Source organism: Ovis aries, chromosome 22, assembly GCF_016772045.2.
Source record: "Ovis aries strain OAR_USU_Benz2616 breed Rambouillet chromosome 22, ARS-UI_Ramb_v3.0, whole genome shotgun sequence".
Taxonomy (NCBI): Eukaryota; Metazoa; Chordata; class Mammalia; order Artiodactyla; family Bovidae; genus Ovis; species Ovis aries.
Window position 1 is genome coordinate 18,128,417 of NC_056075.1, and position 23,061 is coordinate 18,151,477.

Here is a 23,061-nt window from a genome sequence, read left to right on the forward strand (position 1 = left end):
CTGCCAACCACAGGACCCATGGTCACGTGGTCATCATACTCCATGTGTAGCCTTCCAATCCTTTCCCATATTTACACATATGGTTGGTTCTTCATGAGAAAGAGATTATATCCATCCAGCACACATAGTCACTGAGCAGCCTGCTTCTTGTCACGAAACAGCATGCCTTGGAGACCTCTCCCAGTCAGCTACATGGATCCATCTCATTTCATCAAACTGCTTCAGAGCATCCCAAAGAATGGACACTTCATAGCTTTCACTGCCAGACACTCCAGTTGTTTCCAGAGGCAGTGAACACTTTGTCCACGCCTCTCTGCAAGGAGAGGCCACTTCTCCAGAACAGATGCCTAGAAGCAGGATTCATGCCGCAGAGGAAGCGCATGTAAAATGTTCACAGTGAAGTGAAAGTTGCTCAGTCGTGTCCAAATCTTTGGGACCCCATGGACTATACTGCTGCTGCTGCTAAGTTGCTTCAGTCGTGTCCGACTCTGTGGGACCCCATAGACGGCAGCCCACCAGGCTCCCCCGTCCTGGGATTCTCCAGGCAAGAACACTGGAGTGGGTTGCCATTTCCTTCTCCAATGCATGAAAGTGAAAAGTGAAAGCGAAGTCGCTCAGTCGTGTCCGACTCTTCACGACCCCATGCACTGCAGCCTACCAGGCTCCTCCGTCCATGGGATTTGCCAGGCAAGAGTACTGGAGTGGGGTGCCATTGCCTTCTCTGATGAACTATACAGTCAATGGAATTCTCCAGGCCAGAATACTGGAGTAGGTAGCCTTTCCCTTCTCCAGGGCATCTTCCCAAAACAGGGATCAAACCCAGGTCTCCTTCATTGTAGGCAGATTTTTTACCAGCTGAGCCACAAGGGAAGCCCAAGAATACTGGAGTGGGTAGCTTATCCCTTCTCCAGGGGATCTTCCCACTCCAGGAATTGAACCAGGGTCTCCTGCATTGCAGGCAGATTCTTTACCAACTGAGCTAAGAGGGAAGCCCACAATGTTCACAGCCAGCCTCCAAAAAAGGTTGTAACGACTTAAACTTGCTGGCAGGGTGAGGGTGTGCCCGCTCCCTCGCATCCCCACACTGACACTGACACGGTGCACTGCCAACCTCTTAGGCTTTGGCCAGGCTGGTGGGCAAGCTCCTAACCCTCTCACTAAACCACAGTGAGAGATTCAGAGATGAACAGGACATGGATTTGGGGGAACGGAGGTTGCCAGTGGTCTTTGAGCCAGCAAATAGAAAAACCAGAGCCTCGTATCTGAAGCTCACTTATATTGACATTATTGTGAAAACATAAGGCTATATATTGTTCAGGAGAATGAGCACATTTATTAAGCACCAAATGGATGCATTGTTGTTTTCCGCCTGTGTCTGGGCAACACAGAGGAAGCGGTTCCCCTGGCAATGTGTTGGGTCTGATAAAAGCAGCCGTGACTCTGAGCAGGAATTCCCCCAAATAGCACAGCTGATGACGGCCCATCTTATAAAGCAGGCTCAACACTCTTGGACTCCGGCCTCTGGCGCAGCTGCTCACTGCCCGGGTGACCTTGAGCGGCTCACTTAACATCTCTGGGGCTCACTTTATGATTCGATAAAGAGCCTGCAATCTGGAAGGGGGAGAAAGACAAGCACATCAAGCCTGAAATGGGTGCCAAGGGAATCACACAGCTTGGAAAAAGAAAGCCAGTTCAGCCGTGACGTGTATTTCACTTTTTCTGTCCTGATTTGCTGACAGCATCCATCCTGGCTAATGGGACAAGGCAACACCTTCCTCTTTTCCCTGAACACTGCCAGGGCTTCTCAAAGGTAGAGGCAGTTCAGACACTTCGATCTTCTGAAGCTCCATTGCGTTAAAAAAATAATAATAAAGACTTAGAAAAATAACAGGACTCCAAAACAGTGGTATATTTAAAACATCTATATTAAAAAAATAAATAAATAAATAAATAAATAAAACATCTATATTCACCAGACTGATATTTTTAACATAGTATGAGGTAATGTAATTATGCTATTCAAAAGATAAATATAGAATTTATTGAAAGTATTTTTGTACCACACTGCAGAAGCGTGTTCTGCTAATGAGCCACGAGTAAGCAGAGAGTTTATTCTGAAGGGCTTCTTCGCTCAGTCTTATAACTCATTTAGAGAAAAAGTCCAAAAGACTAAATCTAAAGCTATTGTAAATGTGGGGGCTCTTGACACATCTTAGGATGTCACAGTTCCTAATTCCTGCATAAAGCCTCCCCATAAATGGCAACAAAGTCATGCCATGCCCTTTTCAATTTTTCATATATATTATATAATATATATGTTATTCTCTATTTTTATATATATTATTCTCTACTTTTATATATATTATTCTCTATTATATATATATATATATATATATACAATATAGAAATAATAAAAGCTACCAAAGTCACACACAAAGCTATTGAAGATTAGGCATTCTGGCTTGACCAACACGTTTTACTTGGTATACAGAGCAGATGGCGAGCGACTCCTGATTTCAACATTTCAAGCTTTTATTTCTCCAAACACTATTTTTTTTTCTGACTACTTTATTAGTTTGAGTAGTTCACTTTCACCTGGAGTCCATTTCTCCCGATAAAATGACCATGAACTCCCAGCACGTGGACAGCCACAGGCCCTGCTGAGACCAGTGATGGGGACAGCCAGGTCAACTCATCAATCCAAAAGGACTGTGGAGTCAAGTTCATCCCCCGACAAAAGTATAAATAATCCTGTGTTGTTGATATTTGGTATAACTTGGAAATAGATGAAACAGTAGCTATTTCATCTGTTTGTGCCAAGGCCCGCTGGGCTTCTTCTACTAACATAACCAAGCCAGAAATAGACCTCCTATGACAGAAGTGCCAACTATAGGGTTTAGCATATACTAAAACTTCAAAATCTCTTCACCTGAGCTATTCCTCCTCCCAGGCAATTTATTCATGTGCATCCCTGCCTCCTTCTACTGGAATGAAGCTCCCTGAGAGCACGTGTCACCAATCCCACATGGTGCCTGAACCAGCAGAACCACCCCCCCCCCCGTTTGCCAAATGAACCCCTGCCTACAAGCAGGAGAAATGCACAAACCTCAGTATGAAATCAAAAGAAACTAAAAAATAGAGGAATCCTCTACCACTCCATAAATGTGACTAATTCTCATCTATTCCTTTCTAGCTCTTGTGCTCATGTGTATATATACACATCACTGAAATCAGAGTATACCATCTTCTTTATTCTGCATTTTCATCAAATAATAAAGTACAGTGTCATAAATATTATAACTAACTACTTTTTATTTTGTCATATGGGCATCCCATGATTTACCTAATCATTTCATATTCACTTTTCACAATGAATTTTTAATGAACACAGAAATATAGTGTTCCCACAGGCAACAGATTAGGGGCAACAAAATGCCAGATTATAGACATGAAGGATGACCCTGGGGAGCCTTGCCACAGGATTTGGCACATAGCAAATACTGGCTGATGGAAGGATGGATGGATAGACAAACGGAGGAAAGACGAGTTAACTGCAAATACCCAAGTGGACAGCAGCGGAGATGTGCAGGCAGTGAGCAGTGCTCGTACTCATGATGGCCTGATTATGGCATGTAGTTAGAACTCTAGTGGACATGAGAAATAACCTGTGTACAGACGAGGAAAGAACCCGAAGAGCTGAATGAGTTGTCTGAGGTCCTGCTGCAAGTTGATGGCAAGACAAACACCTAAGGCCACACCCTGATTCTTACTCTAGAGTTCAAGGGGTTTAAATATGGTGGCCCTCACCCCCCACACACACACCCTCAGCCCACCCACCCACTTCGCGTGTCGCCAGTGATGAGGAGAGGCCCAGGTCAGAGTCACACCAAGAACAGGGGGCACGTCTGGGAGCCAGGAACACTGGGCGCTCACTCTCGGGCAACCCCTGACTTGGGACAGAGCCATGGGCACCTCCTTCCCTTCAGACGGCCTGTGGCCTCCGCGAAGCCCGGGAAGAATGCAGTGAGTCTGCACTGTCATTTCCCATTCCTTGACCCCTTGTACTTGCTCAGGGGATACTTAAGAACTAGGTGCGGCTTCTCATGCAGAAGAAATAATAGCTTCATGCGTGCACAGGCACACGTATCCCATTAGCGTTAGATGGGCACACACCTGAACACACACATATGCACACTTCTCAGCCTGCTGCCTCGCCCCATCTGAAACCCTGGTATAAAGGGGAGAATGTATTCACAAGGTTGCTCCATAGTAACGGAAGATTTCTTGCACATAGATGCTATTTTAGGGAGAGACAGGGCAACTAGCAAACATATCTAAGTGGCAGTGCTAATGCCCTGTTCTGCAATTAGCACCTCCACTGAGCTCTACTCACTGTTTTTTGTTTTGTTTTGTGTTTTCTAACAAGTCAGATCTGGATCTGGCTTCTAGCCTGATATCACTGTTCTCCTAACATCTGAATTTATAGACAGGCATGGGCTCAAAATCTGGCTTTGCAGCTTCAAGTTTTTGTTCACACGAAACATGTGTGGTCTTCCTCTTGAACCCCCCTTCCACCTCCCTCCTCACCCCACCCCTCCAGGTTGTCACAAAGCACGGGCACTGGGTGTCTTGCATCCATATCAAACTCCCACTGGCTATCTCTTTTACATATGGTCATGTGTATGTATTAAAAAGCAGAGACATTACTTTGCCAACAAAGGTGCATCTAGTCAAGGCTATGATTTTTCCAGTGGTCATTATGGATATGAGAGTTGGACTGTGAAGAAAGCTGGGCACCAAAGAACTGATGCTTTTGAAATGTGGTGTTGGAGAAGAGTTTTGAGAGTCCCTTGGACCGCAAGGAGGTCCAACCAGTCCATCCTAAAGATCAGTCCTGAGTGTTCACTGGAAGGACTGCTGTTGAAGCTGAAACTCCAGTACTTTGGCCACCTGATGTAAAGAACCGACTCATTTGAAAAGACCCTGATGCTGGGAAAGATTGAAGGTGGGAGGAGAAGGGGATGACAAAGGATGAGACGGCTGGATGGCATCACTGACTCAATGGACATGAGTTTGAGTAAACTCCAGGAGTCAATGATGGACAGGGAGGCCTGGTGTGCTGCAGTCCATGGGGTTGCAAAGAGTCGGACACGACTGAGTGACTGAACTGAACTGAACTGATGTTTCAATGCTATTCTCTCAAAGATTGTTTGACAGTAAATTTCAGTTGAAAATGGAATTGAGAGTTTGATATATCATTTCAAAAGACACATTTTGTTCTTTCTCTATCCATAAATATGTCACAACGTCTGAATGTTCTTTTTCAACAGGAGAGAGGGGACATACGTACACCTCCGGCCGATTCATGTTGATGGATGCAAAAACCATCACAGTACTGTAAAGTAATTACCCTCCAACTAAAATAAATAAACTTTAAAGAGGAAAAACAATGTTGTTTATTTCCCTTTTGAAAAGCAAAGCCTCTAGATTTTGAGCTGAGGGCAAGATCAGAACATCCTTGGGCATCATGCAGTTTTCACAGCAAAGGAGGAGAGGTAAAGCCCAGGCTAAAGAGATGGGGTTCTCAGGTGGTGCTAGCAGTAAAGAACCAGCCTGCCAAAGCAGGAGACAAGAGATGCAGGTTTGATCCCTGGGTCGGAAGATCCCTTGGAGGACAGCATGGCAACCCGCCCCACTATTCTTCCCTGGAAAATCCCATGGACAGCGGAGCTTGGCAGGTTACAGTCCATAGAGTCACACAGAGTCAGGCTTGACCGAAGTGACCTAGCACGCACGCATGCAATCAGGCGAGACACACAGAGGAGGAAGAGATGGGCCAGATGCTTGGAAAGGCCCTTCCTGGCAAGGGGGAGAGCTGGAGCAGACGGTCAGCACAGCCCAGGGGTAAGCAAGGGAGGAGAGCAGCGTGGGCCCAGAGCAGCAGCAGAGCTGGCCAGGCAAGACACACACGTGAACTCACTAGAGAGAAGCATTACCAGTTCAGGTCCTCAGAATTCCTAACATCAGCAAACAATGAGCTCACAACCAAAAATTACTAAACTTAGATAGAATCAAGGCGCTGCGAGTGGCAGTCATCAAGAACAATGAGCAACATGACCCCTGCCTGGTCTTCGTCCAGAGCCACCGTCTCCAGCCAGGCTCCCTCCTGACTCTTCCCATCCCATCCAGCTTCCGTATGTCACCATGGCTTTCCAGGAGTTTCCACAACTTAATTCTTCCTTGATTCCCTTCTATCTACAGACCAAAACTCAAACTTCTCAGCAGAGAGACCTTTTACAACAGAATGGCAGTGTCCGTTTCTACACTCCTGTCTTCCTACCCCAAATTTCTTACCTAACCCAACTCCCTCTATACACATATTACACGCACAGTAAGCGTGTGTGCGTGTGTTCATTCAGTCATGTCTGAGTCTTTGTGATTCTATGGACTGTAGCCCACCAGGCTCCTCTGTCCACGGGATTCTCCAGGTAAGAATACTGGAGTGGGTTGCCATGCCCTCCTCCAGGGGATCTTCCGACCCAATAACTGAACCTGCTCTTCCTACACTGCAAGTGGATTCTTTACCCCCACTGAGCCGCCTGGGAAGCATGCTGGACAGTATAGCCTCCCTGAATATGTCATTTACACTTTCTTGCCTCCGTGCCTTTGCACAAGCTATTCCCTCTTCCTAGAATGTCCTTCCCTGTCTTCTCCAAATGGCAAATTCCTTGTGCCTTTTCGAAGGCAGTAAAGATGGCACCGCCTCTCTGAAGGTCATCTGACTTCCCCAGAATTAGTCACTGCTTTCTTTGAATTTGCTTTGTAATATCCCAGATGGTCACAGAAGGCAGCAACCTTGTGTTAGTAAATTCTTCAGCATTTGACTCACTGTGGTTCCTTGGGACATATTTATTGAGGCAATAAAGAATAAATAAAGAGCTTTGGAATCACACACACCTATGTTCAAATCCTGTCTCTGTCATTCCCTAGCTTTATGACCTAGGGAATCTGTTTGACTGAACCTGAGACTATAAAATGGATATAATAAACCCTGCCACAGAGGACAGAACCTCTTATCCCTTCCACTCCCACAGCAGACATCACTAATCAATCATTGCACTCTGCCCACCAAGTCCTAGAATCTTCAGTGTGGATTCAAGGCAGCCCCTGTCTTTATGAAGCTGGCACAAAAGCTGCTTCCCATCTGGAAGTAAAGCCCTAGTCCCAAGCAAACTCACAATGAGTGGCACTGACTGCTATTTTATTTCCTCAAGTCTAAGGTTGTTAGATGCCTGCTATGGGAAAGGTAGAGAAATGTTACCATATTAAGTACCCATAGATCATCTGTCTGATCTCACAGATTAAAATGTGGAAATGATGAGTCTTAAAGTTGAGAAAATCCAGGGAGGTTGTTGAGTGAATGAATGTCAAATAGACATGCTGGGGACCCCAAAAGGCTCTCTGATCTGGATTTGCCTGCCTACTTGGGCCCTGGCTGCTTGGCTGTGAGGCAGCGAGCATGAGGATGTGGTAATGCCCAGGGTCCCAGCTGCATCCGTCTGGCTGAACATGACCTTGACCTATAGATGAGACGATAGGAAAGGACATATTTGCTCTGTGCCTGGCCCCACCTTCAGAATTAGGATGACCCTAATTAATCATAATTCATGGCCCACTGCTTTTATACTCCCTCATTTTAAAATTATGGTAAAATACCTATCACATAAAAGTTGCCATTTTGACCATTTTAAGTGTACATCTCGGTGGCATCAATTACACTCACAATATTATGTAACCATCACCACTATCTGGAGAAGGAAATGGCAACCCACTCCAGTTTTTCATGGACAGGGGGATTTCATGGACAGGGAGGATTTCATGGACAGGGGGGATTTCACGGACAGGGGAGATTTCATGGACAGGCAGGATTTCATGGATAGGGGAGATTTCATGGACAGGGGAGATTTCATGGACGGGGGATTTCACGGATAGGGGAGATTTCATGGACAGGGGGGATTTCATGGACAGGGGAGATTTCATGGACAGGGAGGATTTCACGGACAGGGGAGCTCGGTGGGCTACGGTCTGTGGGATCACAAAGAGTTGGACATGACTGAGTACATAGCACCACTATCTGGTTCCAAAACTTTTTTTTATCACCTTGAACGGAAACTGTTTACCCATTAAACACAAATTCCCTTTTCCTCTTCCTCCTAGCTCATGGCAACCACCATTCTTCATTGTGTAGCTACAAATTTGACTAGTCTGGGTCCCTCATTTCAGTGGAATCACACAATATTTGTCCTTTTATGTCTTAGCTATTTCACATATTTTAAAGGTCTGCTCACGTGTCAGAACTTCATTCCTTTTTATGGCTGAATAATAGCCCACTGTCCAATTTTTTTTTTTTCCATTCATCTGTCAGTGGATACTTGGGTTGTTTCTGCTGTATAGTTATTGTGTGAACAATGCTGCTATAAACAGGGTGTACAGGTATCTCGTTGAGTCTTTGCTTTCAATTCTTTGGGATTCATATTTAGGAGTGGAATTGCTGGGTTAGATGATACTACATTCAGCCTTTTGAGGAATTGAGCATACTGGGTTTTTAAGAATGCTCTTGGTGTTGCCAGCTAAATGGTTTTGGAAGCCCTTCTGCATTCAATGAAAGTGAAAGTTGCTCAGTTGGATCCGCCTGCAATGAAGGAAACCTGGGTTCGATCCCTGGGTTGGGAAGATCCCTGGGGAAGAGAATAGCTACCCACTCCAGTATTCTGGCCTGGAGAATTCCATGGACTGTAGAGTCCATGGGTCACAAAGAGTCAGACATGATTGGGCAACTTGCACTTTCTTTTGCATTTCATTTCAGCATCCAGTTACACCAACTACACTCCTTGGCAGAACTAAATTTCCAGAGCTTATCACCTACCATGTGAAGTCAGGGGCACAATACTGGCATCGTGCTTCAGAGAACAGGCTTTGAGACTGAAGACTCAGCCCCTATTGTTGCCCTATGCAACTTTGGGTGAGCGTGTCAAGTTTCTGGACCTGCCTCCTCATGTGGAAGATGAGAATAATGGTAGCTATGTTGTAGGAGTGCTGGGGGGTTGCATTAGCCGATGGAGGTGCAGTGCTCGGCAGTCAACACAAGGTCATGACTACTTTTATTATTGTTTGTAAGGAACTGTTCTCAATCCCATTGTTACAACTGATGGTGCACTGAATGTGTAAGAGTCTGAAACAGGAAGCATTTGAAGCTCACGAGCTAAATTAAAAGTAATAATCTCAAGAGGCAACATCTTTCTTGGAATCCAAGTTCCATTTAAATACAAAGAGGTGCTGAGGACTGGGTCAGAGTTACTTACAGGTGAGACAGGGAAGTCACGTCTGCAAAGATGCCCTCTTGGAGGGTGGAGATGTCATTGCCATGCAGGGACCTGAAGAGAGAAGAGGCCGTCAGGACTCAGCCTGAGACAGGGACTCAGGAACTGATGGAGAGACGCCCTCTGCTGAGAGGGGTGTTTGGGGGAGAGGGCACCTGAGTGAGAGATTCTGCGAGGATGGCCACAGGCAAGGAGAGGCTAGCACAGACTCTGTGACTATCACAGACCACGCCGACCCTCAGCCCCTCTGGAGGCCCCTGCTTGTGCTGTCACAACTAACCCACGCACCACGCCTGTTCACAGGACAAATGGACACGCGCCCGCCCGAGCTCAGCCAGGGAGCCCGAGGGGGACAGGCTTCTTCCCGATAGGGAAGCTACTAGTGGACCCTGGCTGAGGGTAAAGAATGCCCCCCTGCCCCAGGTGGCTGCCAGAGGACTTGGGGCAGGGATATTCCAGAGGCCGTGCTGTGAGCATGGGGCTGTGAGCAGAGGCCACACCTCGCAGTGGGAATTCCTTAGAGCAGGTTCAACATTCACCATTTGACAGGAGGCTCACATGCCAGCGAGGGGCTACCTTATCTTGAATGCCTAGGGACCTGCCCCCGCACACATACAGCAAACACAACTTGGGGCCAGCAGCAGCCCCTGGTTGCTGGATTCTCTGAGACAGAAGACTAAGCCCCTACTGTCTATGCAACTTTGGGTGTGTGTTCCCCAAAGTTTCCCATGTATTCCTGGGCCTCCGTTAGGGGCTCTAACGAGACTGGACTGGCCTTCCACTTCGGACACAGTTGGCCCTGCTGGGGCCCTGGACGTGGGGACGTTCCTGCCCAGCAGGGGGGTGAGGAGGGACGCAGGGATATTCCTGTCCACCAGGGGATGAGGAGGCCCCTCGTGGGGCAGATTTCCCCAGAGGAATGGAGAATGGGAAGACTCACAGCAGGCGCAGGGAGCGAAGCCCCTGGAAGGCCAGAGGAGGGATACACTGCAGGGCGTTGTAGCTGAGGATCCTGGGGGAAGGAAGAGCGAGGAAGGGTGGGGGGAAAGGGGAAGAGTTATCAAGGGTGCACTTCCGGTGCTGATGCAGATGGTCACCATCTTGACCGTGGTAAGGATTCCATGGGCATGAACGTAAATCAAAATGTGTCGACTTTTACACTTTGAGAATATACTATTAGATATTAATTATACTTCACTAGAGCTATTTTAAAAATAATAACAAGAGAAATGAGACATTTTTTATCACAGGAAAGGGCTGTTCCTCCTTACAGCTGCCAGGATCGCCTGGCCCAGGATTTCTCAGCCTCAGCACTGTTGACAATTCCTTGTTGGCAGGGAGGGGGGCTGCCCTGTGTGCTGCAGGGGTGCTGAGCAGCATCTCTGGCCTCTGAAGATGAAATGCCAGGGGTTTCCCCTGCCCTCCGCCAGCTGTGACAGCCAAAAATTCTCAACTATTCCCAAGTGCCCCCTGGGGGGCAGAGCCACCCCCGGTTGAGAGCCACAGGCCAGGGCAGCTTCACACACAGGCTCATAAAGAAAAAAAAAAATTGCCTGCTAATCCAGTTCCACAAGGATCAAACCATTACTGACGGTGCACCCTGAGGGGAATTCAGAGAGGAGAGACGGAAAACATTCTGTGCTTTGAATATACTGGCCTTTAGAGAGTTAACATGCAAATCTAAGGAAGAAAATTCAAATGACCCCAGACTCTTAGATCTTCGCATAGGTAGAAAAGCACTAAAGTCATTCACTTGAGATATGTTCTTGGTGATTAGCAGTAACCTTTTGATGTGTGACTCCATGTTTTTCTCAGAAAAAACGGTCCTCTGTATCCTGGCCCCTCCCTTACCTCTTCAGAGCAGTTCCTCAGACCTATCTGAGAGGCTCTCTCTGGGCTTAACTCAACTTTTACGTTATGTATTTTGCTTTCAGTCAATAGGCTCATGAAGACTTTGAAGTGGGAACCCAGGGCAGGAAAGTGCAGCGTTTCATGGCCTCAGGCCCACATTTTGTTCCTGGGGGCCTGCCTGGGTCAGGAACCTGTCTTTTTGGGATACTGGCTCTCCTATTGGATCACAGTAGGACCTAAGGGAAAGTTCTTAAGTTCTCGGCACATCATCTGTAAAATGAGGTGTTCGGAAGGTGAGCAAAATACATTCTTAAGCAGGCAAATAAAAGCGAGGCTCAATGCTACTTTCCAACCAATTGCCTGGAATATAAGTAAAGCAATCATTAAAATATCTTAGAACATAGGCACAGAAATGTTCAGAGTCACCAGTCACAACAGTCCAAACTGGAAACAATCCAAATATCCATCAATAGTAGAATGGATGAGGACAGTGTGGCATATTCCTACAAAGGAATACTATACAGCGATGCAAATGAAGACACAATGGTAAATAAAAGAAGACAGACATAAAAGACTATATCCTATGTGATTCAATTTATATAAGGCTCACAAATGGGCAAAATTAACTTCATTGTGTAGAAATAGCTATGTAGATGGCACTCTAAGACCAAAGAAGAGATCACTGTGGAAGTCTGAGTAGGGACTGCCTCGGGTGCAGGGAGAGAGAAGAAGAAAAACCAGGAAGCCACAGGGGGACTCTTGGGGTGCTAGCCGTGTTCTGGTTTTTGTCTTAGGTATTTATACATGTGCCAGTTTTATGACTATTTGTTAAACTATATGTTTATGTTTTTTGCACCTTTCCATATACATGCTGCATTTCACAATTTAAAAAAAATGTTTCTGAAAAGTCTTTTTGACCGGCAGGCCCTGGCACCCTCCCTGGAGGCTGAGGAGGCTATGTGGGGACACCTGCTCATGACTGAGGCTTGGGGAGAGTCCCGGTAACCAGGAGCACCCCCCCTCCGCCCCCCGCAGGACTCACAGAGTGGTCAGCTGGCTCATGTTGGTGAAGGACGAATTGCTTAAGGAACTGATCTTATTGTTACTCAGGTCCCTGGAAAAGACAAAAGAAAAAAAAAGTATCATCATTTAGAAAGAAAGGACTCCTTCGCTTCCACACTCTGGCCACAGCCATCCCCCAGCCAGGTGGGCAAGCGGTTCTAACCACTGGCAGCCGGGAGCTGATGGAAGAGACATTTGGTTCACAACCAGTTAAGCTCCCCAGCTCTGATCCCTGCACTCCCTCTCTGTCCCCAGGGTTCCGGGTCTCCATTTCTTCATCCTGCACCCTGGCGTCGCCCCTGCCCACCATGGAAATACTCCCACCAAGGGCATCCGAGTCTCTCAACTGCCAGGTGTGAGGGGCTCTCTTCCTCTCTCTCTCACTAGCACCTCACATGGGTTCGTTCACTCCCCCTCCCTATAATCCTGCGGGAGAGGTAGAAAACCCATTCTACAAAAGAAGGGGCAGGGTCTGGGGTGATGAGGTGACCCACCTAGGGTCACACAGCTGGGAGGAGGTTCAGCCAGAGTGAGACCCTCTTCCACTGGCCCCGAAGGCCCTGGTCACTAAATGTGCTCTGAGTGACCCTGCAGTGCTGACCCTATTGACCACCCTCTTCTCAAGTCTCTCCTCCGACTCCAGTCTTCACGCACTCCCCCTTACCGCTCAGCTGCACTGCTTTCTCACCCACCTCTAAGGGATGGTCGTCACTAAGCCCTGTTCTTGCTCTTCCTCTTCCTTTAGTCCTTCAGCCCTGCCGGGTGCTCCTGGATTCCCTCCCCATCGGGCGCAGATGGTGTCCTCGTCTGTGGTCGCAGCCAGACCTCTCTTTCCCCGTGATAAGGACGTGCTGGTATTTCAGACCCAACAGGCAGTTTCATAGTACTAACTGCCTTGACATTAGTCCCCTCTCCCTCCCTTCCTCTTCAAGCATATCCACATCACTAGTGAAGCTGCCTCAAATTAGACCAAAAAGTGCTGTCTCTCTGTCAGCCACTGCTGCTGCTGCTGCTAAATAGCTTCAGTTTTGTCCGACTCTGGGCAACCCCACGGACAGCAGCCCACCAGGCTCCCCCGTCCCTGGGATTCTCCAGGCAAGAACACTGGAGTGGGTTGCCATTTCCTTCTCCAATGCATGAAAGTGAAAAGTGAAAGTGAAGTCGCTCAGTTGTGTCCGACTCTTCACAACCCCACGGATGGCAGCCTATCAGGCTCCTCCATCCCTGGGATTTTCCAGGCAAGAGTACTGGAGTGGGGCGCCATCGCCTCTGTTGTCAGCCACAAAGCACTCTACCTACCATCTTCACCTCGCCACTGGAACAATCACTCAAAACACAATGGCTAGGTCATTAGCAAAGACAGAAAAACGGGAGTGTCAAAATTCTGTTAAGCCAGTGCTACTCCATGTGAACTGAATGTCCCCAAACAAGGGGCCTGTGCCAAAACGCAATCACCTGTGGGCCTTCCTCGTGGCTCACACGGTAAAGAATTGGCCTGCAATGTGGGAGACCTGGGTTTGACCCCTGGGTTGGGAAGATTCCCTGGAGGAGGGCATGGCAATCCACTCCAGTACTCTTGCCTGGAGAATCCCCAAGGACAGAGGAGCCTGGCAGGCTGCAGTTCATGGGGTTGTAAAGACTCGGATGTGACCAAGCACAACACGATACTAAACACACAACTTAATTTAGCTAACATTTTTTCCATAGCAATACTTTCCCAATGAAGGAAGAAACTGTGTTGATAAAAATGCTGATGCAAGTTCTTTATCTAATTGCAGGCACATTACAAAGAGCTCTCAAGCTGCCATTGACCCACAGACAACACTTTGAGTAGCAGTGCTCCAAGGCACTTAAGACGAAATATTCTCTGGGCTTCTTTTTGACGGAATCTGGCCAATGGGCAGACAAAGACAATCGAAGTGAGCTGTTAATCAAGCTGGAAGGCTAAGAGGAGCTAAACTTACTCTGAGGTTTACTTTGTACATTTTCATGAAGTAGAAAGGTCAAAGGTGGAAATAACAGAATAGTAGATGTTAGCCTAAAGAAAAAGTTAGTTACAGATGCGTATTTGAGGCTGCTGTATCTCATATTTGGTTTGGAAGCCAAGGTTGGATCAAGAAGTTTTCCATAACTCTCTACTTCTGCTCTGGCTCCTACCTTTGCAAGGATAACCCTCATTAATAGTAATTATCAGCCTCAAGGGGCACTTCGGGGGATGGTGTGGGCAGAAGCAGACCCAGTCCAACCCCAGCCAGGAACAATGCAATTCCCAAGAATGGCCACTAGGTGGCAAAACAGGTCTATGCACAGATGTTCCCAACAGGATGCTGTGAAATTAAAAAACGGATCAGTACCAGATAGGGAACATAGCCAATGTTTATAAAAACTATAAATAGAGTATATTCGTTAAAAATTGTGAATCACTGTATTGTACACCTGTAACATATACTATTGTACATGAACTATGTGAAGTGAAGTGAAAGTCGTTCAGTCGTATTTGACTCTTTGCAGCCCCATGGCCTATACAGTCCATGGAATTCTCCAGGCCAGAACACTGGAGTGGGTCGGATTTCCCTTCTCCAGGGGATCTTCCCAACCCACGTTTGGGAGATCAAACCCAGGTCTCCCACATTGCAAGCGGGTTCTTTACCAGCTGAGCCACAAGGAAAGCCAAGAATACATAAACTATACTTCAATTAAAAAAAAGAAAGAAAGAAAGAAAAAGTGGGTCAACCAGAATGGAGTCTGTAGGGAATTCCAGGAAAGCTGGAGCAATAATAGCTAGATTCCAATGGCCCTCCTGTCCTCTGAGACGGGCCAGGATACTCACACAAGCTGCAGGTACTTGAAGGTGGACAGCTGTGCTGGCACCAGCGTGAACTGGTTCCCATCCAGGTAGCTACAGGAGAGAACAGCGCAGTTAGTGCAGCCGCCTCAGCCTCAAGCAGAGTCCAGCACTGCGAGAACCTTCCCCTGCAGCCAGGGCCTTCTCACCCATGTCCTTTCCTACCTATGGACTACACAATTGGCCCTGAATCATTAACTGGAGGAGAAAATACAGGCCATGTGGGAAGGTGCCACCAAAATCTTGGTAAAAGCCACAGACACATGAAGCCTCCTGTGGCTTCCTTCCTGAGCCCCTGCCTGGCCCCCTCAGCATCCTCCCTGTCAGTCGGCACCACAGGCTCAACCTGGGACCCTCTGCCTTTCGCTCTCTCCTCTCCAATCTTTCCAGCCAAATAGGTCTGACTGGCATGTTAATACCCACCTGCCAGCCCGCAGCAGCACGCAGGGCCCTCCCTCTGTCTGCTGGTGAGGTGCCTGAGGCTGGTCCCAGACCCCAACACTCCCAGACCTGAGTTCTGTGTTTTCACAACCACCTGGACTTCCCCTGACTCCATCAGCGCCACACTGCATGCTCCTAAACCATCCAGGCTCAGGACGCTAACGGGAACCTCCACCTCCCTCTGCAGCCAGTTCTGTGACTGACTGAGCTTCTCCCACCCCCTGGTCTCTCATCGTTCCCTTTTGTTCCATTTTCACATGCCCCTCCCTGACTGCACCAGCCCCCAGGCTTGGGCTCCTGCAGCAGCTTTCTCCTGTTCTCCACACCTGGGCCTCCATTCTGCTTCTTACTACATACACCACCACCCAACCACTGTCCTTAAAGCCCAGGCGCTAAACTCCTTGTCAAGTTTCCCAGGGCTCCCCTTGTCTACAGGGCAGAGCTTGGGATTCAAGATGCTGTGACCTGCCCTCCCACCCCCACGACCACCAGCCATCGAAAAGCTGACCTGAGCTCCTGGAGCTGCAGCCCCACCAAGAGCAGCCCTTAGGATGCCTTGTCTACCCTCCAGAGGTCCTGGTCAGTCACCCTCTCCTCCTGCCAGCAGGCCGGGGCTACTCACAGCTCTGTGACATTCTTGGGGATGCCCTTGGGCAGGGTCTGGAGGTGCTTGTTGCTGCATCGAACCACAGTGTCCAGGCAGGCGCACTCCTGGGGGCACTGCGGGCGGGGCAGGCAGCCCCCCTCCTCCTGGCCTAGGGAGGAAGGTGAGGAGCCACGTCTGGGAGGGGACAGGCCTCCTCAGGGCCTCATGCAGCCAGCGCCCCGCTTCAGGGCGCCTCGGAACAGAGGCCTCTTGCTGATACTGCGTGGTGCACCAGTCAGCCCTCTCTTGGCTGCAGTCCTCCTCCACCACGGCCAAAGCCCCTTGGATCTGTTTTGAGGTTGGAATTGGTCTTGGGTTCACCGCTTCCACCTCAGACCTAAGATGGACCCGGGCACAGCAGCGAAGGAGGATGGTGGCCACATCATTTCTTGAGCACCTACTGTGTGCCAGACACTGTACCAATGTAATTTCTTTAATGATGCGGTAAACGGGGACCACCATTGCTCCTAGAATGTGAGCATCGTGGGGACGGAGACCTGTGTCCCTTTCTTCTTCTCTAGTCACTGAAGGGGCCCAGCACTGAGAGCAGGGCCTGGCCCATATCAGCCTCCAGACAGGTCAGTTGAATGAAGGAATGAAGGACTTTCTACCTTACTGAGATTGGGAGAGGTTAAATAGCTTGCTCAGGTCAGGAGGTTGATCAGAGGCAACATGGAGTCTGTACCCAGGTCTGGCTGGCCCAGCATCTCAGCCCCTTCTATCCCAACATCCTTCACAGATTCACTCATGTATTGAATAAACAGTACTGAGCACCCTCTGTGTTCCTTCCTTCCTCTGCTTGAGTGTATGACGGACGATAAGGACACCAGGGTCCCAGGAAGCAGACTGGAAAGGGGATAGGAGGTGCTGAGAAAGGTGGGGAGAAGCCAGGAGGCTGAAGCTGAAGGCAGGCGGAGAAATCCCCGGAGCCGGGGCTCCTGAACACAGACAGCTGGGCCAAGACAAGACCTTGCCCTGTCACTTTGGGTAAAAATCTGCTTCCTACAGTTGCCTCTGTATATGGTGCTCTGGAGGGGGAGGCGGGGGATGGAGGGATAGGCTGGATTCTGTGCGTGTAGGGAAAGAAGGACATGCCCCCGGGAGAGAGATCGAGGACTCAGGGAAAAGACAATCCTGACACAGGAAGTGACCCAAGGACGGAGGGTGGGGCCCCTAAGAGAGTCGGGGTGGGTGCTGCACAAGCTGAAGCCACCGTCTGGAGCCCTCAGGAACAGCTAGGAGGCAGGTCTCTGGGTTAAACTTACTTAAAGACATTACTCTTAAGATGTTAACTATGATTTTCTCTGAGTGACGAGCTAATAGGTAACATTTATGCCCTTCCTTTGTCTGTATTTCCCCATTTTTTAAAAACAGCAAGCCCACCATCGTTCTTATAATCGCACCGGAGACCCCACCAGGCTGAGGCAGGCGCAGGACTGAGTGGGTGTCCTGCTCCTCGCCCCTCCCCTCCCCAGGGGACCCCTCCTCTCTGGGGCACGACCAGGCCCGATCCCCCCACCACCCGGGGCGGGGGGTGCCCACGCATTACCTTCTTCACACCTGAAGTCGGGGGAGGCCACGTCCTGCAGGGGAATCTGCCGCAAGAAGTCTGGGTTCTGGCACCGCGGGTTCCCCGTCACGATCTTCCTCTTGCGCAGCCAGTCGCCCAGCCACGCCAGCTGGCAGTTGCAGTTGAAAGGGTTGGCCAGAAGGTTTCTGGAAGAGGCGAGTGGTGTGACCACAAAAGCCGCCCCGCGAGACTCAGCTGTCCCAGCAAAGCCGGCTCCTGCCTGCCACTTGCTGGCCACACGGTCACCCAGGACCACCAGCAGCGACTAGGAGGTGGCACGTTAACGCGTAAAGACCCAAACGCCTGAGTCCTTCACAGTAACCGCAGAAGACCATCCATGCCCTGCAGACAGGACGAGTGGCCGGGGCTCCAGGGTTCAGCCCGGCCCGCGCCGGCCCTGCGCCCTCCGAGCCGCACTTACAGCGTGGAGAGGGCCTGGAGCGTGTCGAAGGCTCCCGGGGAGATGGTGGCGATCTGGTTGTCGTAGAGCGAGAGGAGGCGCACGTTGCGCAGGCCCGTGAAGCTGTCGTTGTGGATGCAGCTGATGCGGTTGTTCCTTAGCATCCTAGGGCCGGGAGAGGTGCGGGAGCCGGCGCTGTGCCGCACGGCCATCCGCCTGCCCTGTGCTTGGGCCACCAGCGGCCAATTCACAAGTTCCCTTCCGGGGACGCTGAGCCACAGAGAGGAGAGCCCGGCGCCACACCAGCGCTCCTCTCCCAGCCTGCCTGCCTCTGAGATGCCTGCCTCTCCACCCTGCCCACACAGGCCCCCTATGCTGAGGACCATCACCTTCATCCCCGGGTGCCCACAGCCTCCCCAACCTCCAGGCCACGCACCACGGTCAACACCTGAGACTTGCCTGAAACTTAAACCCGGCCATGTCGCTCTCCAGCCTAAAGCCCACAGCAGCCTCTAAACTGTGCACAGAATCCTGTTTAAACTCTTTACTACCCAGCCCCAGACCAGCACCTGCCCACCTCCCCAGGGATGGTCACACTCTCCACCTCTCTGTCCTCCAGGCTTGCTGCCCAGGCCGGCATCCCCACATCTTTCCCCAGCTATGCTCTCCTTCCAGAACAACCTTCTTCCTCATTTATAGCTGCAAAAGTCTCTGTTTGTCCTTGAACACCTGACTCTATTCCCTTTCCCACACAAAAACTAAAATCAAGCCTGACATAAAATAGGCAATTCACAAAAGAAGTTGAATGGTTTAAATTAAAGTGGATGTACTAGGTGAGGGAGATTGAAAGGCACAAACTTCTGCTATAAAATAAATGAATCATGAGCATGAATGGACAGAAATAAAGTTTATGAACATTCATTGAAAAATGTTCAAACTTACTAGTAATCAAGGACATTTAACTGATATTGCATCTTTGCCTGCCAAATTATAAAATCATTAAAAACATAATAATAATAACAATAAGGCCCAGGTTGGCAAGAGGGTACGAGGATGGGCACCTTCATGACAGCTGGCAGGAGAACTACTGGGGACCTCCTGGAACTGTGCCTGGTGAGATGTACCAGGAACCCTAGCCCGGCCCTCTGTGCTTTCACCCAGCAGGTCTAGCTTTAGGGGTTTATCTCTAAGGTAATAATTCCTAATGGGCATAGAATTTCATGACGAAGACATTAATCACAGCATTGCTTGTAATAAAATTAGAATTAGCCTTAATCTCTAATAATTATGTAGCTCCTTTGTCCATGGGGATTCTCCAGGAAAGAAAACTGGAGTGGATTGCCATGCCTTTCTCCAGGGGATCTTCCAGACCCAGGGATCGAACCCAGGTCTCCCACATTGCAGGCAGAGTCTTTACCGTCTGAGCCACCAGGGAAGCCCTATGTAATATATATAATCATTCAAAAGAAATCACAACAATGCTCACATTATGTTTAAGGGAAAAAAAAGATTACTAAATAAAATGTTTTCAAGGATTTCATTAAGATATATCTGTATGTTTGCATGCATGTATGTTGGTGTATGTCTGTATGCATGTAAGTACACGTGTGTGTGTGTGTGAATAATTACCCGTGACCAGCGGAGGGGTTATGGGCACTCCTTTTCCTGTGCCTGCACCATTCCTGCAGGCTCTGTCCAGCACCAGCCCTTCCTCTCTCCTCTGTCTACTCCAAGTCTTCCTTGGAAAGAACTCAAGTGATAGTTGAATGCCCATGGCACCCTCTCTCAAGGAATACTGCATGCATGTTCAGTTGTTCAGTCGTGTCCAACTCTTTGCGACCCCATGGACTGTGGCCCACCAGGCTCCTCTGTCCATAGGATTTCCCAGGCCAGAGTACTGGAGTGGATGCCATTTCCTACTCCGGGGGATATTCCTGACCCATGTATTGAACCTGTGTCTCCTGGACCTGCATTAGCAGGCAGATTCTTTACCACTGAGCCATGTGGGCCCTTTAAGAATTTGTAGGCACGTATAAAAAAGAACAAGGCAGCCCTCTATGAAGAACCTGCCACACCAGTGGAAAAAAAAAAAGCTGCATAACACAGTGCAGAATAAAACCTTTTGTAAAACAGACAAATAAAAATCCACAGGGAATCCTCTCATGTATTTGTTTACCTTACATAAACTCCATGACACGTGCTCAGAAAACAAATCTATAGCCTTACTGCCGTCTGAGATTTAAATCCAGGCAGGTGGCTTCTAGAGGTGTTGTCCACATGGTAGACATTACCCACATGCGACCATTTAGATTTAAATTAATTAAAATGAAATGAAATTCAAAAGTCAGTGCCTCTATAGCCGTGTCCACGTGTCAAGTGCTCCCCAGACACGTGCGGCTCCCAGACTGGACGGCGCAGATATAGCACGTGTCTGCCCTGTGGCGAGTCTGACAAGACAGCACTGTCTCTCGGATGCGCTAAAGGGCTACACGGTCCCCTGAAGAGCTGGTGCTACCCGGACCGAGAGAGGTGCTCCCTGCAGAGTCGCGGAGGAGTGGCTGGTTCCCGACGTCTGGAGAGCTCTGCCTGGGCTCTGGGTCATGGGGTCCCAGACTCCCACCTACACCCGCTTGAGTCACCTCTGTGCCATGTCCCTGCCTCTGTAGCACCGGCCACTCCTGAACTAAACAGATGTGCTGTGATATCGCAGCCTGATCGCAGGGCAATGACAGGACGTCCCCATTCCCTCACCTGCCATGAACCCCACACCCCAGGGAACAAGAAGACAGGCCTCGTGCCACAGTGACCGGCATCTGATGACTTGGTACGCTTCAGCCGGGGTCCCGGCCACAGCCCCTCAACTGCTGCAACCTGGGGCTAGGGTAGAGACACCCCCTCGCTCTTCCCTGCCCTTTAACGCAGGTGCCCACGCTGTGACTTGGCCTCTGATCCTGCCCTCCCTGCTCCCTGGCTGCACACTCACAGCGTTCTCAGGCCGTCCAAGCCCCGGAACATGCCACTCCGGATGGACTCTAGTTGGTTGGCGGTCAGGTGCAGCTCGCTCACTGAGGCTGCGCCCTCAAAGGTCCCGTCTTCAATCTCCGACACCTTGTTGTTGCTCAGATTGCTGGGAGAGGATTGTGGAGTTCAGGACTCCCCTCCCTGCACCCAGTCCCCATGCATAGAGCCCTGACCCCGATGAGGTCTGAGGATTTCCCTTCCCCATCCTGCCCAGCCTCCTGACTGCACCTTCCCGCCAAAGGGTAACTCACATTTTCTTCAGATGGGTGAGTTTTTTAAACATCCCGGTGGCCTCCAGGATGGAAATCTCATTGTTGTTTAATCGTCTGTAAGAGGCAACGAAGGGAACTTATACATCCATAAAGGACAGACATTAAAGTATCTTCCAAACTGAGATTATTTGGGACTCAAACAAAGGGGACTCCTGGAAGAATTTCTTTCTCTGGCCAAGCGAATTGATCCGATTTCAAAGGAAGTTTGGGCCAAGTGCTGGGGGGTACAAGGGGGATAATTTTAACATGAAGAATGCCATGAAATGTACATATGTAAATAACAGGCATGTATAGGTATCCACACACATGCATAGACATGTGCACAGATCTATATTTTTAGAGAAAGAACAATAAAAGAATGGCTTAGACTACAACTTGAGCTAATGGAATCAGGTCCCCACAAAGAAAGCAAAAGCATGGCTGAGAGAAGCTGCCCTGGTTCAGGCTGGTGACCTGCTCTGGGGCCCAGAGACTGCCCTGGGCGGGGGTGGGGGGAGTGTGTAGGACTGGGAGTCAGGGCACAGGAGCCACCCCCTGCGGAGCCAGCAGCTGGCATGCTCCTGGGGTGGGCTCTCCAGTGGTCCCCAAACAGAGCTGCAGCAGAGGAAAACCCAGAAAAGGCCCAGGAGGGTCAGTGGGAGCTGGGGGGCAGCTGAGGGTGTGGGGCGGCTGGAGACCCTCACAGCTCAGCCGTGGCCTGGGGTACGCGCTCAGGGATCTTGGTGAGCTTCAGGCTGGAGCACTCCACCATGCTGGCCTCGCAGCGGCACTTGTGGGGACAGACCATGTCGCTATTGCACTCGCTGCTCAGCTGGTAATCCTCAGTGCCTGCGGTGAGAGGGCGGAGGCTGGGGGCAGAGGGGCTGCCAGCAGCCCTGCCCTGCCCACCCTGGCCTGCCCGCCCCAGCCCCCTGCCCACCCACTGGCACCATCCCACCCGGGCTGGCCTTGGTGGCCCCTCCTACCTGGAATGAAGTACTGCTCTTTGGCTGAAGAGAGAAGGAGAAACACTATGATGCTGGGATTGTCTAGGACATGCTGGAACAGCCCAGGCCCCCACCCTGCTGCCCAGCAGAAGCCACCCCAGGAACCAGGCTAGGGTTGCAAATCAAGGCCCTGGAGCCCACCCACCCAGCTCCTGTGTGCAGGTCTTGCTGCTGAGCACGGATGTTCCTTGCCCAGACTGATGGGAATGGGGATGGTACCGCCCCAAGTAAACCCCCCCAGGGAGCCCCAAAACCACGACAAAGTTCACAGGTGCAAATGGATAGCATTTGGGCTCAGAGGCTGACCCCCTGCCACCCCAGAGCCTGGAGGAGGCAGCATCTCTCTGAGGAGAGTTCCCAGGCCTCCTGGGTGTTTCCTAAGTCTTGAAAGAGCCCTGTCCTGGGAGTAGAGCAACCTAGGTTCTTGCCAGTCCTCCCTGGGGACCTGCAGCCAGCTCCACCTCCTCCCCCAGCCTCAGTAAGACAAGGGCTGAGAACCTGTAGATCCAAGTCCACAATGTGGGTCCTACACCCTCTAGCATGGGTCCAGAGAGGTCCAATCACCCTTGTTGGAACCACCCAGGAAA

General features: G+C 49.9%; 1 protein-coding gene across 3 annotated transcripts in view; it reads right to left on the minus strand.

The window, feature by feature from the left end:
• SLIT1 (slit guidance ligand 1) overlaps positions 1-23,061 on the minus strand; it is a 174,502-nt gene that overhangs the window by 21,981 nt on the left and 129,460 nt on the right. For all 3 annotated transcript variants that reach the window (XM_027960261.3, XM_042239098.1, XM_042239099.1), the window contains 11 exons: positions 22,454-22,477; positions 22,172-22,316; positions 21,468-21,542; positions 21,179-21,322; positions 18,217-18,360; positions 17,775-17,941; positions 16,202-16,334; positions 15,124-15,192; positions 12,274-12,345; positions 10,321-10,392; positions 9,363-9,434 (listed from right to left, as the gene is read on the minus strand). In XM_027960261.3, coding sequence (XP_027816062.2) covers positions 9,363-9,434; positions 10,321-10,392; positions 12,274-12,345; positions 15,124-15,192; positions 16,202-16,334; positions 17,775-17,941; positions 18,217-18,360; positions 21,179-21,322; positions 21,468-21,542; positions 22,172-22,316; positions 22,454-22,477 — 1,117 coding nt within the window. The remainder of the gene's footprint in view (positions 1-9,362; positions 9,435-10,320; positions 10,393-12,273; positions 12,346-15,123; positions 15,193-16,201; positions 16,335-17,774; positions 17,942-18,216; positions 18,361-21,178; positions 21,323-21,467; positions 21,543-22,171; positions 22,317-22,453; positions 22,478-23,061) is intronic.